This window comes from Solenopsis invicta, chromosome 1 (assembly GCF_016802725.1).
Source record: "Solenopsis invicta isolate M01_SB chromosome 1, UNIL_Sinv_3.0, whole genome shotgun sequence".
NCBI classification, from domain to species: Eukaryota; Metazoa; Arthropoda; class Insecta; order Hymenoptera; family Formicidae; genus Solenopsis; species Solenopsis invicta.
The window spans coordinates 13958102-13979294 of NC_052664.1; the positions used below are offsets into that span (position 1 = coordinate 13958102).

The window sequence follows — 21193 nt, forward strand, 5'->3', positions numbered from 1 at the left end:
CTAAACGATCATTTTGATTCTGTTCTTATCTTGTTCGACCCTTTTTATTCGACGTGACAAAAATTTATAACGAAAAATCGCCGGTTGAGATACACGTCACCTGTATCGGATTACCTAAGTCTGAAGGGCTCTCACGTGCCTTCGTTGCAAATCCTTCACCTTAGTTCTATAGCGAACTGAAATTCCTTTAGAAGAGCGTATCCGATGAGCCGATATATAGATTCGTGTGCTTGTACCCCAAGCGATTTTGTCGATCTCGTACAAACGATTACGACAGGATTTGCTGATGTATCATGAGAGGTTCCTTCGATCATCCACGCCCATTGGGTAGGTAAACTTTTATTTATATGCGGCTCATACGTATATCTGCTTCTCTCTTCACAACGATAAGTTTAACTTGGGTTCCCTAATGCGCATTCGATAAACTTTATCCAATTAATCTTTAGAATTCAGATGATTTAATTGAATTGTACTTCCCTAATTTAATAATAAAGGCCATATACTTCTTATAATTATAAAAGAACTATAGCTATTGCATGGACGTATATTATAGATAACGATAGTATATATTTATTTTTTTGTTAATTTTGCTCAGAGAAATTATTAATTTCACACAATTTTTTACGACAATGTAAAAATCCTTATACTTTTCAAAATAATAATTTTATTAAATCTTCTATTTAAATAATCTTATAAGAAAATGATTTTCTTATATCTGAAATAATTTACTTTGTACAATTTGCGTTCTACTGATTTTAAAATGTATCGACTTCCGATGTGATCACTGTCGCTGCGTCACAAAGACCACCTAAAAGCAAAAGTGAACAAGCAAAGAATCTCGAGGGAAACATAAATTCTGTTAGTTACGTTTACCGACGCCTTCTTTTATATTATTCCTTTCACAAGATCTAAAGTTTTCCATATAAAGCAAAATCGAGAAAAATCATTTTATTTAACAATCATGTTGCTTATATAATTGTTTATACATATATAAACATATAAATTAAATATAAAAATATATTAAATAAAAGTTAAAAAGGGAAAACTCGAATAAATAGTTATTTCTCTTTTCAATAATCGTTATTTACAAAAATAATATAAAATTATTTACTTAACCCTTATACATAATACATCCGGCGCCAACCATATTTACAGCACAAAAGTCTGGGAGATCTATGAAACTATTGAGAAGTTACAACTTTGGGTTTAATCAATATTTTTCAACAATATTTTTTTAATAAAAATTCAGCGTCTTAGAAATGTCAATAAATGGCATTAACGAAAAATGATCTAAACATTGTAAAGTTAATAAAGAAACTGTTAATAAGAAAAAATCATTAAACAAAAATAAAAATTTGAAAAAATACATTTTTTAAATTAAATCATATTTTCACACAAAAAACTTCCAGGGCTTTATAATACGGTGTTTTAAGTTAAAGAATGATACTTTTAAAAAACAATTATAATATTGTCATTTCTTTAAAAATTATGTAACAAGAAAAATACAATAAAAAAGACTTCTGTGCTGTTTGAATTCTATTTAGACTCTGAAACTGAAATGTCATGATCAATAGTGAAAACTCCTTCTCTCCCCAATCCAAATTTTCTATCGTATTTTTTCTTTACACAGCAAGCGATCAAAATTTCGTACAGCGTCTCCCATAGCCCATGCTGTGTTTAAGAGATAATTATAAAAATAGCGTATCAATCAAACTATATTTCACATTTTAACGTTTGACTAACGTTAACACATTTAAATTTAAAATTTTATGTTTATAGTTATATGATTATAATTAAAAATTATTGATCATTATATTTTCCTCAAAGAAAACTAATCGAAACTAAAGTCGAACTAATCGACCCTAATGTGTAGAATTTGTGTACAATCCGTAATTTTTCTTGATTTTTTCATTCGTATTACTTATGATTGTTATATTTAATATACTTGCTCTCCCCCCCCCCCCTATAAACATTAAGTGATGCTATTATTATCCTTCTGTTCTTTTCTAATTGTAATAAATTTCTTATAAATTGTTCACATTATTTTTTTTCATGTTTGGTTTTATTTTCATTAGAAAAATGATCGTCATTCCGGAAAGAAATTGGCAATGCAGCCACGCTCATGGAATTCATCTCTTAATGGAGAGTCTCAGCGGAGAAACCACCCTCCTTTTTTTTATATTCATTGAGGCAATAACGTAGCTTAAAGCTCCACAGAGGCTGCATCCAGACGATAACCAGATGAACTTTTTTGAGAACTTCATGACTATTAATATCCGCTTCCGGGATTTACAAACTGGCGGTTACTCAATTTAAGGGAGTACTTCGTCAAAAAAGATAGATACTAAAAGGTTGCTAGCTTTTCCTACACATACTTTACTGTTCAGTGAAATGTTTATCAGTAAACAGCACGTGACAAAAATGATCTTAGAAATAAAAATTTTATAATGCTAGCCGCAAGAATTTTTTTTTTTTTTATTAGATTAACGTAATAAAATACTAACGTTTCGTTAAAATAAAATCATTTACTTTTATCATATTTAAAAGAAAACAGGTTTCATTTACCATATATCATATTTTTTAACATTTTATTATACTTTTATTTTGCATAAAGTGTGACTTTATTATTACTAAAAATTTCTATTAATATTTAATGTAATTGTTAATATTTTTTCTGAGATAGTTAATTTGCTTTATAATAATTCGACAAATAAATATAAAACTTTGTTCTTCTTCAAAAATATTTGTTAAAAATTGTTTTATTAGATATGCAGCATGGATCAGACAAATGATTGCCTCGGCCCTTCTGGCAGATATTAAGACATAACTGTGGTTCTATTTGTGTAATAATTGATGTTTTCAGATATTCTTTCTCAAGTGTTTTGATATTTTGAATCATCGCTGGATTGTTCACACATATTTTACTCTTAATATAGAGCCAAAGAGAAAATCTAACAGGATTAAAATCTAAGATTATGGTAGCTAATCGATTTCAGTTTTCTGGCAGATTATGCTTCTGGAAAATTTAGAGCTCAAAATAGCCAATATTTTATCAGAAACACCAAATGGAGCAAATAATTTGGACTTGAATGAAATGTGGTTTTAGCATGATGGAGTAACATATTTGATGAAATACTAGCTGTTTTGAACTCTATTTTCTGATGCATTATCTCCAGGAAAGCTGAAGTCGATTGATTAACAAAATTTTATGACTTGACTCTGTTACAATTTTTCCTTTAAAGCTAAGGGAAAAATCTATGTGAACAATTTAGCGATGATACAAGATATGAAAAATAATATTCAGTCAATTATTGTAAATAACAAACTACAATTATATTTTAATGTAATGACTTTTACAAATAATCCTTTAAAACAAATTTTTAAAACTGCCGAAGAGCATAAAAGCCTAAGCAATCCTTTAACCGATGTCGCATTTCATGATCGGAAAGAATGGCTTTCCTTTGCTGGAAAGCGTCTAAAAATTTAACTAGATACACATCTAAAAATAATTTTATTGGATCGTCAAAATAATGATGTAAGACAAATTGATTGTTAAAATATTGAAACTTTTTGCAGCCTTGTGCTTGAGCATCCTACATTAATAATTATTTTAACCAACAAAATTATTTTCAAATCTACATAATTTTTTTATGCTTATAAATAATTCAGCAAAATTGTTCTTTCCATGTGTGATACATCTAGTGATACAGTATTAATATAAAATACATGCAAAGAATGCTCTATTTCTATTTATTTTTCAAGTTATTCAAAAAATTCGGCTACCTTACATCTAAGAGAAACATTCTTACATTGCTAACTAATAATCATCATATTTCTAAATTAATTATTAATTTAATTAGATTTCTTAAAAATTTTAATTGATTAAACAATCAAAAAAGTTAAAATTGATAAAATTAAAAGAATAAAAACTTAAGAATAATTAATTCTTTGTATTTTTAAATTATTTTTGTGAATGCTTCCAGATCACATTTTTTTTTTTTTAATTTCTATCATGTCAATATAGTTTTCACCCTTCTATTCTCACTTTCTCTCTAGACTCAATATTTTTTAAATCTGCTGCTTTTAGTAAAATGAATCCGCAATAGTTTTATATAACGCTTAGCTTCAAATGTTGGATTTGCGGCAAAGCGCAAGATAATCCTGAGTGCAGCCATGCAACTAACGACTCTTTAAATTTCATTTGTGCGACGTCTTTGTTTCCTTCAGAAATCCGATAAGAGTGGTCTCTAGAACTTTGTAAATCCAGAATGATGGCCGGAAATATCGCCGACGAGAACAAGGGACGATCGAACGCGAATGTTTTGCGCGTCGATTTGCATAAAAGTGCAGCGTCTCATGATCATTATTAGTTATAACCTGGATTGTAATTTTCATTTCCTATGGGATGACAGATTTATGATTACACGTGACATGGTCGCGTCGCATGGTGCTGACACCGCATCTGCGTGTTATCCCGCTAATTTCGATACCCGGTAAATTTCGAAGGAGCTTCGACATCGAACCGCATCACAACTACTGTCTAAACTCACAAACAAGACAACTTGATGCGATTTTGCGAAGCGTCGCTGCTGCTGTCAACTCAAGATGGCTCCAGCAACCGCAACATCGGTAACCGCACGTTGATGCGACATCGAAGGCAACAATTTAACAGAGTATCAATAGCATTTTTTTTTTGTTAATTATTTTTGCAGTGGAAAAGATTAATATATGTTTCATCTACTGACACTTATCGCAAAAGCTTCTTCTTGAATATTATTGACGATACTAATATTTAAAAACAAATAATTTTGCTGCAAGTGTTAAATAAAAAAATATCTGTATTATTATGTAAGCGACGCATTCACAAGATTATTTCACACAGATTACGACCGTAGATTGTGATTGTAAATATGTTAAACAGAAATGTCCTAATCGGACTCATTGCGCGGGATCGTAAACGAACTTTTCCTATTTCGTGATACAATAGGTGATTTTCGAGAGAGTCGATTTGGAGCAGTCGACTAATTGTAAATCACACGTATTTATTTAACTCCGATATTGTTGTCGTGGCTCGAGACTGTAGCAAATTTATATATATATATATATATATATATATATATATATATATATATATATATATATATAAAACGAACGTTTGTACGTTAGAATACTCTGACTTTTACCGCTTTGCACACTCTTTCGTTAATTATCCTGACTCTTACTTTATCCTTCGTTTTATATATATATATATATATATATATATATAAAACGAACGTTTGTACGTTAGAATACTCTGACTTTTACCGCTTTGCACACTCTTTCGTTAATTATCCTGACTCTTACTTTATCCTTTTCATTTGATCCCTATAATTATAATAGTGCTATTATATATATTAAATAAATATAAATATATTAATACCCCCCCTTATTAATAATTAGTTTTAAAAGTATTATGCGGAGATTTCAACAACCGCGTTTATCGGAGACTTCGATGATCAGAATATTTTAAAGGTGACAAAAGCTCAAGGAAAATCTGTTATTTTACATTTTTCAAACATCTTACAGACCTTATTTTTATTATTATATTATATTATATAAAAAGTGTATATTATCTATTTTTCATATAACATTAAATAATATTTTTTAAAAATCTGACATTAGCAAAAATCAAAATTTTAATAATTTAATTATAAAATATTATATATGTATAAAAATATAAACAAGTATAAAGAAGTCAATATAATTTTCATAGTTAAATAAATAAATACAATTGTACGTTTTTTTAAATCTTGAAATAATACTTTGATAAACTTTATATTAAAAAGTTTAAGCAATTTTTTTCTCTTTTAATATCAATTATTAAAGTTAAGTAAGTTATGTTTAAATCGTTTAAAAACACAACATTGTTTTATACAACGTGATTTATATTATTGTATTATTGTTATCCTAATGTTCAGCTCCGAACTGTATATGCATTATTAAAAAATGAGATACATAATAAATTGAAATGTCATGCGCATTTCACATGATATACTGTGTATAATAAACTCTGTGACAGAGTCTCATCTAAATCTTTTAGATAGAATGACAGAAATAATTTTAAAAAACTTGAGATATCTTTTATTAACATGCAACTTTAGTTACATACCAATAAGAGGATATTACATTACAAAGTTTAATAATAACATATTTGATTATAATATGCTTCTACGATATTGATGTAATGTTATCGGCTTATCGCCGGAATACTCGATTAGTGAATAGCGTGACGAACTTGCAGACCGTTGCAGATTACATCGCAATTTCCACGCGCGCGCGCGCGCGCGCGTAGAAATTTATTGCTGTAGTAAGATCAAATAATCATTTAACTGCAATAAGTCAGAAATCATCCTTTTTCATTTTTTAAGTGATTCACTTACAGAAAATGTTCTACAATTTTATATATATATATATAAGTAAAAAAATTTTTCTAAGTTTTATTCGATGTAATTCATAAGAAGAAAATATAAAATTTATTAGAAATTATTTATTTAGCTTCACGCGTATGCCTGTACGTGTGTATATGTGTATGTGTCTGAATTGGAATAATAAACAATTTTTATATTATCATTTCGAAGGATTTCTCTCAAAATCAATTCAATATTGTTCAAAATATTTAACATTTATTTTTATATGTGTATGCCACGTATTATTGGAATATTTTATCATTAAATATTTTTCTTTTTTTCAAACATTTTTTACAGTATTTTTTGGAATTACAAACAGCATAGAAGATATATAATGGTTGCATCTCAAGCAAAGGAGAAGTATTTCGTTGATTTGATTGGTTTTTGTTTCTCTTTTCATAATTATAAAATAATTACCATTACAAATATTTTCAAATTTCAAAAGAAAAAAAAATAAAAGAAAAAATCCAGTCAAAAAGACTAACCAATCAAAGACATCACGACGTTTCTCTGATTAATTTTCTGTGAACTTTTCAATTCAAGAGTATAAGACCCTCTACATATAATTCGGAGCGAGAAAGTTAGGGTAGAACTTCCTTTTACGTACGAATAAATCACGAAAGCAAATAGCTTGCAAGGCATTGCACGTCAATCTCGCAATAAGACGTATTCAGTCGATTCAAAACACCTAATCACTGAACCATAAACCATCTGCTTTGAATGAATAAGTCACATATTAACGTTAGCTCTTCAATTTGCTTATGAAGATGAAAAGATTTATTTTATTTCTTGAGTAGTTTAAATTTATTTTAGAAATTGCAGAACGACGAACGAGCGTAGCGAATCTGGCAAAGCACACACCTTATTTACTCATGCAAAACTATGCAGTAGATATTTGATGGAAGTAGATACATTATAAAATACATAACAATATATTTATCAAATCAATTATAGAATATATTTTAATAGCTTTGCTGCACGCATTAAAATTGCATAAAATAATCTGCTTATAAAGAGTTTTATGATATTATAAAAGATTACATTATAAAAGATGATACGTATGTTTTAATTGTTAATTACAATAGTATCATACTTGTAATTTAGGAAATATTGATTAAATATGTAAAAAAAGTTATACAAAAGACTGTTAAAAGTAAAAAATATAAATTCTAAAATAGAGTATATTATTAAGAAAACACTTATTAAATATAAATCTTAATATTTTAAGTTTGTTTTAATTGTTTAAAATAATTTTTTATTCATCATGTATATCACTTACTAACAGTTTTAATTTAATTATTTAAGAGAGTAAATTGCAATATACGAAATATAATATAATATAATATAAATTTTGTATTTAATAACTTAAATGTAAACGAATTAGATTGGACTGAACTAGTGCGCACTAGTGTATATTGAAATAGTACTATACTGAACTAATGTAAGTGTAAAAATAAAGTGTAAATATCTCGAATAATAAAATATATATTTTATCAAATTAAATATATAAAGATAAATTTAACCCAATTAAATTTTTTATATTTATATTAAACATCAGTATTTGCTGTTATTTATATAAAATACATCTAACTACATTATAATCTATATGAAAAAATAGCTTTATCTTATTTTTATCTAGAATATATGTATGTTATGTTCATCTCTCTTTGAGATAAAAAATGTGTTATCTTTTTTAAAGTATCTAAGTTAATGTGAACGAGTATGAAGTATTGCTCTTAACTTCAACTCTCAAGTTACTTCCATTTATCTTAACTGAAGACTTTTTTAAAGCGACAACAAGTTGCATAGATTAGGATATAGTAGCGCAATGTAAACATGGAACTTTGTAATAGTCATAATGTAAGTTTTATATATACCCTTAATATTTTTAAATTTTAACTTATATTTGAGTATTGATCTAAATAAAGAAAAGGAGCATTTCTTTGTTAAATTAAATTATTTAAAACTTTTTAAGAAATAAAAGTTTATAAATATAAATATGAATATAAGGTAAGCTTACCGAGATTGGTCCCTCTTCTTTTAATTATTAATATTTTTGAAATAATAAAAATTAAAAAAAAAACAAAAAAACTCTAAAAATTTTTTTATAAAATTTACTTCTATGAAAAGTTGGTATAATGAAAATCAACAATAGCCAATTAATTTACAAAATTATTAAATATGATTTGTGTTTATGATCAAATTTTAATTGACACTTTAATTGCACCACACAGTTGTTTTGATTAGAGTAAAGGTTTAATTAAAAAACCTCAGTCGTAATTAATAAAAAATTAAATTAGAAACATTTTAAAAATAAGATTATATTTAATTATTATTAAATAAGTTTTTGATAAAAATTAGACATTCGAAGTCATTGTTTGAAATAATTATTTGTCTCTACTCTTATCTTAAAATACTTTTGAAGATAAAATAATATTTTTTTGCACATAAACTTCTGTAACAATTAGATTAATATTAATAGCATGTGTATATAAATTTCAGTATTCGTTATAAAATGCTAAAATGAGTATACTGTGACCAAAATCTAAAAGAATATAATAATCTTAAAAATCTGGTACTTACATTCACTATTTTGTAGCGTAAAATAAAATTTTTGTAAGACAAATTTATGTTGATATTCGTCATTCAGTAATAACATTCGCGGCAGAAGTAGTATTGCGTTGATGGTTGTGAAGAAATATGAATTGGCTTTCCATATAAATAAATCGTGTCAAAATATTTAAAAAGTTCAATCAAAGCACCGATTCAATAACGGCAACCTTGCCCAATGCATATTGTTTTTATGTTCTAAGTTCTTTTTGTTCAATAGAGCGATGTTATCTTACAATTATATAAATAAAACGATATATAACTTTATCATTTATCTAAATAAATTAAAAATTAAACCATCTTTATTTCAGAGAAGTTTATATGTAATGTATTTTATCTCATCTAAATAATTTTAACTTATCTAAATGCAACAATGTTAAACACATATTTTTAAATCGATTTATGTATGACAGCTTTAAGTTGACAGCTTTAAGTGCGTACTAGTGCATCCAATCAAATATACTATAACTTCATACGTATAAGAAAATTTCAATATACATTTTCGCTTTACATTCTAACGTCGTTTAATTATTCTGAGAAAAAGAGAGAAAAGAGAAATATTTCGATCATATAAACCATAAAACTCTTCGGTGAGCAAGCCAATAAAATAACAAGCGTGCTCAGGCAGCAGTCGAATATCGAGTAATAAAAACGGAATTTATTTGTAGGAGGGAAGGATGACGTACCTTGTAACCGAGATAGGCAAGCAGCAAAGCCTCGGTTAACGACACCATAGCCAAGATAACTTGAACAACCCACAACTCTAAGGGTCTTCTGACCCACAGGATCGCATCCCAATTGATGGTCGGGTGTTCCTGGAACTCCTCCTCTGTCAAGTTCTGCGACGCGAGAAACTCGCTCTTGTTCCCGGGTTGGCAACCATAACTGGAAAAAGATAGAGAGAGAGAGCTAGTTATAAGTGACGAATGAATGTTTGGATAGGAAGGGACAGATTGTCGCGCAGTATTTGGACTGTGCGAATCGGACGAGTTCGATAGGTTTTCGATATCAGGTTTGTCGTTTGGGAATACGCATTTGAGGAAACGCTCAAATATCACCGTTGGAAAGAATTTGAAAGGACACAATATTAAATGCCAAAAAAAGTTCATAAAGCCGCTTAAGAACGTATTTCCTATTGAAATATTTACATCGATGTATAAAATTTATCTATAAGATACTTTTATTTGAACTGTTCGTGACAACTCTCTCGGAGAATTTTGAATCATTGGTTTTAATGAAAATTTCATTAGAATCTTGATTTTAATTTTTAAATTATTTCCAATATTTCGCTTTTGGTAAATCTTTTTACAAAAATATGAATAAGATTTGATTTTCTTAAAAAGTTTAGATATATTAATTAAAATAAAATTTGTAATTTGTCTACAAAATTTAACAATAAAAATGGCAATTTTGTATAAAATTATTAATAAATTACTTCTTTAATAAAATCTTTGTTAAAAAGATTATCTCTACTTATCCATTAAACATTATTTACAAAACGGATAATAGTAATGATTACACAAATGTTAAAATATTATTTATAAATCAGTAATGACATCGAGATTTAACATAGAGATTATTATTTACTCGAAAATATATTATGTAAGAGATATCGTAAAATCCTCGGAAAAATCGTCGTTCTTTTATATGCGAGCAGCAACACGTCGCGCGTTGTATCGTATTCGTGTTGTACTGCCTTATCTGCATCTTATTTTTAGCCATGATAGGAATGCTGCATAATATTGTAATCGTGCATGAATATCGCAATGCACACACGTTACAGCGAGCTTCTTTCTAGGGAGATAAAATTTTTCCAGAAAATCGTCCCGTTGGCGAAACGGAATGAAACCAAATGAAGCAATTTCTTTATTTTCAGCATCGGTTGCAGTTCGTGCTATTACATAGGATATTCCAGAGATTTCCTGCATTTCCTTTTATTTTAGTATTCTTCCACTTATATAAACACATTTCTACTTTAACAAAAAAATTAAATACCAATAATTTAAAAATATGAACAACTCAACAATAAAATTACTTCATAATTTCTTTATCAAGTAATTCGTATTTCAAAGAAAATGCAGAAAAATTCCAACATATGTATTCTGTACACCGAGGGGGAAACCGCTGATCAAAATTGTGTATACTATATACTGCCCAGTAATGGCTAAAATTTTACGTAATGCCCAGTAATGCTCCAGTAATTCCTCCGTCATGTCCAGTAATTTTTGTCTAGTAATTCCTAAAATCTGTACATCTACTTCCCTCAGTGGTTTTCCTCTCGGCATAAACCTTCTGAGTAAAATTGGGAAAATACATGTAAAGTTTAAAAAAATAACCCCTCTTGAAAAACAATTTATAAAAAAATTTACTTAGGAGAAGACAAAAAGTCTCTCTCTTCAAAATTAATTTGTTTACATCTTTTCCAAGTGAGATTTTTTCTTAATACTTTGCATACATCTTGTGAGTAACATTGGGAAGATACCTGTAAAGTTTAAAAAAATAACCCCTTTTAAAAAAAAAGTTATGAAAAAATTCACTTAGAAAAAAACGAGAAATTTTTTTCTACAAAATTAATTTGTTTATAACATCTTTTCTAAGAAAAATTATTTCTTAATACTTTGCATATACTTTCTGGGTAACATTGGAACGATACTTATAAAGTTTAATAAAATAACTCTTCTTGGCAAACAATTTATGATAAAAATTCACTTAGAAGACAAGAAGTCTTTATCTTCAAAATTAATTTATAATTTGTTATAATTTATAATTTATAATTTGTTTATAACATCTTTTCTAAGTGGGATTTTTTCTTAATATTTTGCGTACATCTTCTGAGTAATATTGGAAAAATATACCTGTAAAGTTTAAAAAAATAATTCCTCTTGGAAAACAAGTTATGAAAAAATTCACTTAGAAGACGAGAAATTTCTCTCTTCGACATTAATTTGTTTATAATGTTTTTTCCAAGAGATTATTTTTTTTAATGTATAAATAATTTTTTAATGTTACTCAGGTGTATGTAAGGTGGTTAAATTTTTTCCGCAATTTCAAGCATTTATATATTTAGATTAATTGCATAACTATTTAAAACAAAGAAATTCAAGTTAACAAAATTTATTCAAGCTTATAATTTTTTTATAAATAATTTCACTTACCCACAGGGTTGTTCCACGATGCCTGATGCTCTTCCCAAGCTTCCATCTCCTCCCAGATCCTGTCAATGGAGCACAACACAAAACTCGCGATTCTCGCAAACGCGAAAGATCAATAACGTTCGCAAGCTAATTATCACAGCAACGCGCGACACTTATTAACGAAATTACCGACGAAGCGCCATCATCACGTAGCGAAAGGGACACACGATCGCTCGAGGTTACGATCTAAGTCGATAGCGTGAAGAAGATCTAACGCGCGCGTAGCCATCTCATAGTGATGGCTATTTCGTACGAATATTCACGGCACTGTTGTACGGTGCACACGAAAACACTGTATGTACACGTAAAGAGAATCGGGCACGAAATGACCGAGCGTACGTAGCGAACGAACGACGTAGCGAAATAAACACGGCGTTCCCCCGCGCTACCCTTCACTCGCCTTCGTCGCCCGGCGCACGGCGGAGAGCCAACACACAACAATCATTTCACTCCGTATCACCGTACGTAACACTCGCGAACTGTAGCTGTGATAGACACGCGGCGAGATCGGAGCTGGAGCGATCCGCATCCACCGAATTGCCTAGCGTAGTTGTGACGTCACCGCCTTCGCCGCTGCCGGCCCGTCGTCGCTCGTCACCCGTCGTCCGCCGAAATACGCACATCGCGACGGCTCCTCACTGCACGATTGTTGAACGTATGTCCGAATCGGTTTCGTCTTCGTTCGTCGCGGTAGGTACATCCTCAAGAAACTCAATTCTCGATTCCAACACACGTGTGACAATTGTGCGAAGGGAGGTCGTCGCGATATGCGTATTTCGGCGAACGACGGATGACGAGCGACGACGGGCCAGCAGTCGACGGGGTAGCAGTCGATGGGCCGGCAGCGGCGAAGGCAGTGACGTCACAACTACGCTAGGCAATTCGGTGGATGCGAACCGCTCCAGCTCCGATCTCGCCGCGTGTCTATCATAACTACAGTTTGTTATGTACGGTGAAATGATGGTTGTGTGTTGACTCTCCACCGTGCGCCAGACGACGAAGGCGAGTGAAGGTAACCGGGGGGGAAGCGCCGCGCCGTGTTTATTTCGCTACGTCGCGTCGTTCGTTCGCTACGTACGTACGCTCGGTCATTTCGTGCCCGATTCTCTTTACATGTACATACAGTGTTTTCGTGTGCACCGTACAACAGTGCCGTGAATATTCGTACGAAATAACCATCACTCTGAGATGGCTACGCGCGCGTTAGATTTTTTTCATGCTATCGACTTAGATCATAACCTCGCACGATCGTGTGTCCCTTTTGCTACGTGATGATGTCGCTTCGTCGGTAGTTTCGTTAATAAAGTGTCGCGCGTTACGGTGACAATTAGCATGCGATCGTAATTGATCTTTCGTGTTTGCGAGAATCGCGAGTTTTGTGTTGTGCTCCATTGACGGGATTTGGGAGGAAACGGAGGCTCGAGAGGAGCATCAGGCACCGTGGAACAACTGTGGGTAAGTGAAATTATTTATAGATTACCCGTACTTAGAAAAAAATTATAAGCTTGACTAAATTTTGTCAACTTGATTGAATTTCTTGGTTTTAAATATTTATGCATTTAAGCTAAATATATAAATGCTTGAAATTGCGGAAAAAATTTAACCACCTTACATACACCTGGGTAACATTAGAAAATTATTTATACAGTTTAAGAAAAATAATCTCTTGAAAAAAACATTATAAACAAATTAATGTCAAAGAAAGAAATTTCTCGTCTTCTAAGTGAATTTTTTCATAACTTGTTTTCCAAGAGGAAACTTGTTTTCCAAGAGAAATTATTTTTTTAAACTTTATAGGTATCTTCCCAATGTTACTTAAAACATGTATGCAAAGTATTAAGAAAAAGTTTCACTTAGAAAAGATGTCAAAAACAAATTAATTTTGAAAAGACAGACTGTTTGTCTTCCTCCAAGTGAATATTTTTATAACTTGTTTTCCAAGATCGGTTATTTTTTTAAACTTTACAGGTATCTTCCCAATGTTACTCAGAAAATATATGCAAAGTATTAAGAAAAAATCCACCTTAGAAAAGATAATATAAACAAATTAATTTTGAAAAGAAAAATTTTTTGTTTTCTTTTAAGTGAATTTTATCACTTCTTTTTTAAAAGAGGTTATTTTGTTAAACTTTACAGGTATCTTTCCAATATTACTCAAAAAATGTATGCAAAATATTAAGAAAAAGTCCCACTTAAAAAAGATGTTATAAACAAATTAATTTTGAAGAGAGAGACTTCTCGTTTTCTTGTAAGTGAATTTTTTCATAATTTGTTTTCCAAGAAGGGTTATTTTTGTAAATTTTACAAGTTTCTTCCCAATGTTACTCAGAAGGTGTATGTAAAATATTAAGAAATAATTTTACTTAAAAAAGATGTTACAAACGAATTAATTTTGAAGAGAGAAATTTTTAATTTTTTTCTAAGTAAATTTTTTCACAATTTTTTTTTAAAGGGGTTTTTTTTTTAAACTTTACAGGTCTCTTTCTAATGGTACTTAGAAGGTGTATGCAAAGTTTCAAGAAATAGTCCCACTTAGAAGAGATGTTATAAACAAATAAATTTTGAAGAGAGAGACTTCTCGTTTTCTTCTGAGTGAATTTTTTTATAACTTGTTTTTCAAGAGAGGTCATTTTTTTTAATTTAGCACACACCTTTGGAGGATCATTAAGAAGTTATACCTGTAAAGTTTAAAAAAATAATTACTCCTGGGAAAAGATTATGAAAAAATTCACTTAGAAAAAAATGAAAAAACTCTTTTCAAAATTAATTTCTTTATGAATATTTTTCTAAGACGGTTCATTTCGTAAAAACTGCTCACACCTTTTGAATAATATATTATAATTTAGATTTATAATTTGGATTCATATGCATTTTACAGATTAATGTAGCTGTGTTACTACTCCGCTGCTGCGCATCGGTCCGGTGAGTTTTAAAATTAAAGTTTTTTTCAATTTTTAAGTATTGAATCCTTGAAAAATTTTCATTGGAGATTTATGTAACGTGTACATATAAAATAAAAAATATTCAAAAAAATCCAGTAATTGAAAAATAATATTATAAATGAATATATCACAAATTTATCAGATCTATGAAATAGATAGGCCAAGAGAGTAACCGCTAATTAAAATTGTGTACACTACTGCCTTATAGTAATGCCCAAAATTTTACGTAATGCCCAGTAATTTTTGCGTAGTAATTCCTAAAATCTGTACACTTATTGCCCTTAGGGGTTTTCCCCTCGCTGTACACTATAAAATACACAAGTATTTTTCTTTTTATTTGTACAAAACAAATAAAAAAAGATCCGGAATTACGTAACAAATATTAGAACAAAAATAAATTTAGTTTTGACTGTTAATAAAATACTGACTTTTAAGTAGTCTAAGAAAGTATGATGTATTACTGTAATATATATTTAAATTTATATTTAAAAAATTTAAATGCGGATAAAAGTTTAACGCAAATTCAAATTTCTAACTTTTATTTTTAGCTTTGTTAAGAAGAATTTATTAGAATATTTAAAATGTTGCTTACCATGCTGCGTATGTTGGATCGCTGTCGGTAATAACCCTGAATATGTACAGGAAGCATGTTAAGAGCTTGAAGAAAAGATTGGCAAGTCGTATCCTCAAGCCTAAAACATAAATTTTAGTTCTTTGTTGATTTTATGTTTGCTTAATTTAGATTTCTGTCGTAATTCAATTCTATTTTTCAATTTGTTTCTCTTTTTTTGAGTATATAATTTTTAATTTATAATTTTGCATATTAATTTCTTCTTCCATTTTTTTAATGATATTAAGCCATAATGATATGTAAAATACGCTTTTATATTAGATTTATATTATGCAGAACACAAAAATAGGTTTGTAAAAATAATTGAAATATCTTGTATTTTATCTTCTATCAATTAATAGATTCTAATAATTCAATAATTCAAATAATATATCAAAATTTTCAAAAATTTTTAACAGTTTTTTATATAAATCTTTTACAAGTATCAATAAACTTTCTCTTTAATGTTTTCATTTTGATTTAAATTTGAATGTCACATATTCTAAAAATAATCAATTAACGACAGCCAATTATAAACTCATTTAATTATAAATCAAAAATATTCTAAAATTCTTAAAATTTAATAATAATTTTGAAAAAAATTCTATGAGATGAAAGAATATCTAATTTAAAAAAAAAAGTTATTCAAGAAGTTAGTGCAACAAAATTCAAAATAATAAAAAATTGTTTCTAAATATATCAATTTTATAACAGTATATGCCTGTAATAAAAATATATTGTACTTTATTATTTGAAGTTTTGAAAAAGTTACGTAATATGTTAAGAATTTACTAAGAATGAGACTTATTATTAGATCGGTATTAGATTGGTTTACGTTTAGGTCAAGTATCGACCGTTCGGATGGCTTTAACGAGATGCTTTAACCAGTTGCCCGCGACAAACTTCACAAAGAGTAACAAAGCGTTGACCTGTTAGGTTCACGACGTCCTAATGCATAGGTCAGGTACAAAGGTCAACACCAGCAAAAAGAATTTTATTCGCAATGGCACAATATCTATTATCGAGTACCGTCATCACAGTTTCGAAAGAGCACAATCGTTCTATTTCAGAATAACTACAGAAATGATGGCGGCAATATTTCTAAGATTGCCTTTGAAACGGCTTTGTTATTTTAAAAGGAAGTAACCAAGATCGCTTTGTAGCAAAACTATTGACGGTACTCTGGCCATTTCAGGCGACAAATTTGGTAAAAATATAACAATACGGCGATGCGGTTAAATTGATCTCGAAAATAGTATTATTACTTTTATCGCAGATTCTTGTTTTCGTATCATATTTGTTCACTTTATTTTAAATTTAAAGTAGCAAAAATATATACAACATTTTAAAATATTAATGCTCACAGTAATTAATCAAGTGAAGAATTTGGAAAGTCAAAATACATAGATAAAGACATGACATATTTTAATCGTGCTACTATGTATCTCGCGTGTCACGATTTAGTGCGGAATGTAATGGTGCTATCAAATAGCGTGAGATAGAACTGCAGATACGAGTTTATGACAGCAGATCTCTTTCTCTCTCTCTCTCTCTCTCTCTCTCTCTCTCTCTCTCTCTCTTACAATGAAATGTATGTAGGTATATTTGCGATATCAAATATATTAGTATATCAATGTAAAATATCACGTATAAATTGCAGCAAATAATTTTATAGCAATGTTTTATAGCAATAGTCGTGTCATGGCAGTCTTTCTTCGCCAAAATATAGGCTAAAACAGAATTCTCCGAAATACATGTTTAATGACACTTTTATGATTGACAATCTGAATTTTAACAATTGAATTTACAATGTCTTTTAATTGTCTATAAAAATTCTCGTTTCGTACATCTAAAAACGTATATCTGGAATAGGGATTCTCGAAGTATTGCGAGAAATTTTTCAGCGATAGTAGGAATCAAAACCAATTTTGAAATAAACTACAATTATAAAACTCCTTGCGCATTAAAATGATTCAGATCGATGTCGACAAGGCTATCATTAACACACAAGGAAAACGATTATGATTAAAACAATAAAATATTTGTTTCACCAAATTTTTATGAAAATAAACAAAATTTCCAGTTATTATAAAATATATTTTGATATGCAGAACATTTAAATATGGTAACTATAGGGAATTGATTAACATTTTCTAATTTACAAAATTCTGGTATATGACCAAATACACGGTACCGCCATAAGATGAACACGGCAGTATTTCTTTTCTCCTAAAATGAAAACCACACAATAGAATAAAAGTATTATAAGATTTTGTACTTATATTCTAATAAAATGATTTCTCTTGTAAGTTTCCAAAATTTTAAAACGAAGACAAAAAAGAGATGTATCTTAACAGTTTTTATTTTTGTACAAAAATTAATTCAGAAATCTGATAATTTCTATAAAAAGTCTGATTTTGGACAGATATATCAATTAAATCTACTAAATTTCTTTACTAGATTAATGTAACCAGATTTTTTTTAGTGGTGTCGGAATCAGAATGGATGCAATTAAATTTCTCTGGTTACTTTAATCAGAATACAACTAACAAAACTTATCTAATTATTTTAATGAAAGTTGAATTGTTCATATTTCATTAAATTGTATGTCAGGTTGTAATTCAATCAATTCTTTTTTAGTGCAGAAATAAGAAATAAGCGTTCTCTTATTTACATCTTTATATCTTATGTATGAAAGAAGTTGATTTATAAAATTATATTTAATAAAAATTTTAAACGTAGAAAAACTATCAAATAGTATAAACAAAATAGAAGAACAAAACCCACCTTCCTTCTACGCGTTTTTTCGTATCTACTAAAATTAAACAAATCGTCGAGATTTTTCGTTTCAAAAAAATCGCGAGCCACATAAGTTTGGGAAACCATGATTAAGAATTTATTAAATGTATTAATTTAAATATTCAACTTTACTTACTGGAACGTTGATTCTTAATGAAGTACAATTGCAGTCGTTCCTTGAATGTGTTCTCGTTCACATAATACTCAACACGAACTCTGGAAACAAATAAACAACAATATTATTACTAGTTTCGCAAACTTTCCATAGATGTTAACTATACATTATTTATGTTTTATCTAACTTTACGCAATTATATTTCATAACTTTTAATCATATTTAATAAATTTTCAACTATATTCATATCTTTAGAAAATTCTGTATATTTATTTGTAGTTAATTATTCCTAACACATGTCATAAATTATTTTTATTTTTTCAACAAACCTTCTAATAATATTCTATATCTAATCTTATGCATATCAGTATTACATTTTGTGTTCACGAATGCGATACGTAATAGCATAAGGGAATTCATACATGTCAACATAGAAAAACTTGTTTGACTGGAACTATCTCAAGATCAAAGCATTTACAAGAAATGTTGCTATATTATTAGGTTCGTGTGATCATCAAACAGCATAACAGTGTGCCGCACGTGCGCCATTCAAATTCTCATTATTGCTATCTATTGTGTCTACAGTATTATGCTCCATGTATCATTTCCGTTCAACGTTATGGAACAAGCAGATCTCTGTAGATTCATTACAGAAATTGGCATTTGAGTGTCGAGTATAAGATAAATGATGTGATAGCTAGCATCCCTTCAAAAATTTTATTCTATATATTTATTAGTCCTTACAGATTTGCTTATATACATATCTGTAAACATGTATATATTTATATATACATATATACTATGTGTGAGTATATGTATGAATATACTTACACAAGTATATGTATACATTTTGTAAATCGTAAACAATTTAAATTGTGTTTAAAGTTATGACGTCTAAAGTTTTAACAGGAAATAATTTGATTCATTCAAACTTTACATATATGTATAATTTACACGCAAAAAGTTAAAGTAAAATATATAAAATATATAAAATATTTATTAAATAAAATAACAATTATTTTTATATATATATAAAATCTTATATGTATTTTAAATAATATAAGTCAGTACAGATCTATTAAATGTTATTTTTCATTTACTATTTTTTGTTGATCGTTAATCGTTATCTTTAATTATCCTTGTGTTTGAATTGAACTTCAAAGAACAGAATCGACAGCGTGCAACGACCGTTGTTATTGTTATTGTTAGTAGTAGTACTGCAGCGAAGCGAGTAGGCCGATTTTATTGGCCGGCTGTCATCTTGCACGCTTGGTGGTGCACCGCTGCAGTCCTTATTTTTAGCCGCGGTAAATGCGTCGGCGTTGCGCCGAGAATAGCGTCGCGTGACGTCACCAGGCCGGCGTCGACAGGCGGTCTGTCGTATGCTATCGTTCTCAGTTGTTGAACTGGTTCTTTGACCCACATAACGTCACGAATGCCTGACCTAGGCTATCCGTCCTCGGCGAACGCGGAAAGCTGATGGAAGAAACGATGCCGATCGAGACGGACGAGCCGGTGTTTTGCTTTATGCACTCTCATGCTTAAAGAAACAAGTTGACAAAGACTTATGAACGTTGACAGATTTTCTTTTACGCTGACATATCTATGTTGTATTACGAATTAATTGTTTTCCTTTTCATAAAATTAGTAAATATTTTTGAGAATAATTATTTAACAAAGTTTTCTACACATTTTCTATTTATTATCAAGAGAAATCTAACAATAATTTGCAAATTGAATGATTATTTTTACATTGGATATTAATTAAAATCTGTCATTCTAATTGTCGTTTTTTGTCTTTTTACTACATAACAAATCTGTTCGTATTTTGTTTTTTTTATAATTTTTGCTTGCAAAGTAAAACAATATAATTCTTGATATTTATTATATTATTTATATTTTTATTTATTAAAAGAACAATTAATTTAATTTTCTTCCATTCTTTTGAATTTAGTGTATGCAATCATTTATAGTTTACAATTGAAGAAATAAATGAATAAAAAAGATCTGGTTATTGAGATTTTTGTTATTTTAATTTTCTGAAATAGAATTTGTATGCGCCTTTTTATAACAATGCAGTATTAAGTATAGTATTAAACACATTTGTTGTACAAGGTGTTTTAAATCACCCATATTACACCTCTTTTAATGAAAATAAAATGAAGATTTTAAAATGAAGAGAATACGGTACATTTTATTGTACGTAAAAAAATAGGAAACATTGTCTCCAACATTTTTTCTAAAAATACCTTCCATTAAACTTTTATTTAGTTTATTTTTTTATCACATTTATAATTTTAAGGTTAATAGAAGCATTTTCAGAAAAAAAAATGTATGAAATTAAAGTTTTTTTATTTTTCTTTTGCGTGTAATTGATCTGCAATAAAAAGTACACATTCAAAAAGTTTAAAATTTAATCTGGATACACAACTTCCGGTCGGAATTTGAACAACTGAAAACATTATAATTAAATAGAG

The 21193-nt window shown here is 29.0% G+C and overlaps 1 protein-coding gene across 14 annotated transcripts in view; it reads right to left on the bottom strand.

The window, feature by feature from the left end:
* Nucleotides 1–21193, bottom strand: part of LOC105194352 (potassium channel subfamily T member 2) — a 255391-nt gene that overhangs the window by 46711 nt on the left and 187487 nt on the right. For all 14 annotated transcript variants that reach the window (XM_026137908.2, XM_026137907.2, XM_026137902.2 and 11 more), the window contains 3 exons: nucleotides 18738–18817; nucleotides 15785–15884; nucleotides 9743–9941 (listed from right to left, as the gene is read on the bottom strand). In XM_026137908.2, coding sequence (XP_025993693.1) covers nucleotides 9743–9941; nucleotides 15785–15884; nucleotides 18738–18817 — 379 coding nt within the window. The remainder of the gene's footprint in view (nucleotides 1–9742; nucleotides 9942–15784; nucleotides 15885–18737; nucleotides 18818–21193) is intronic.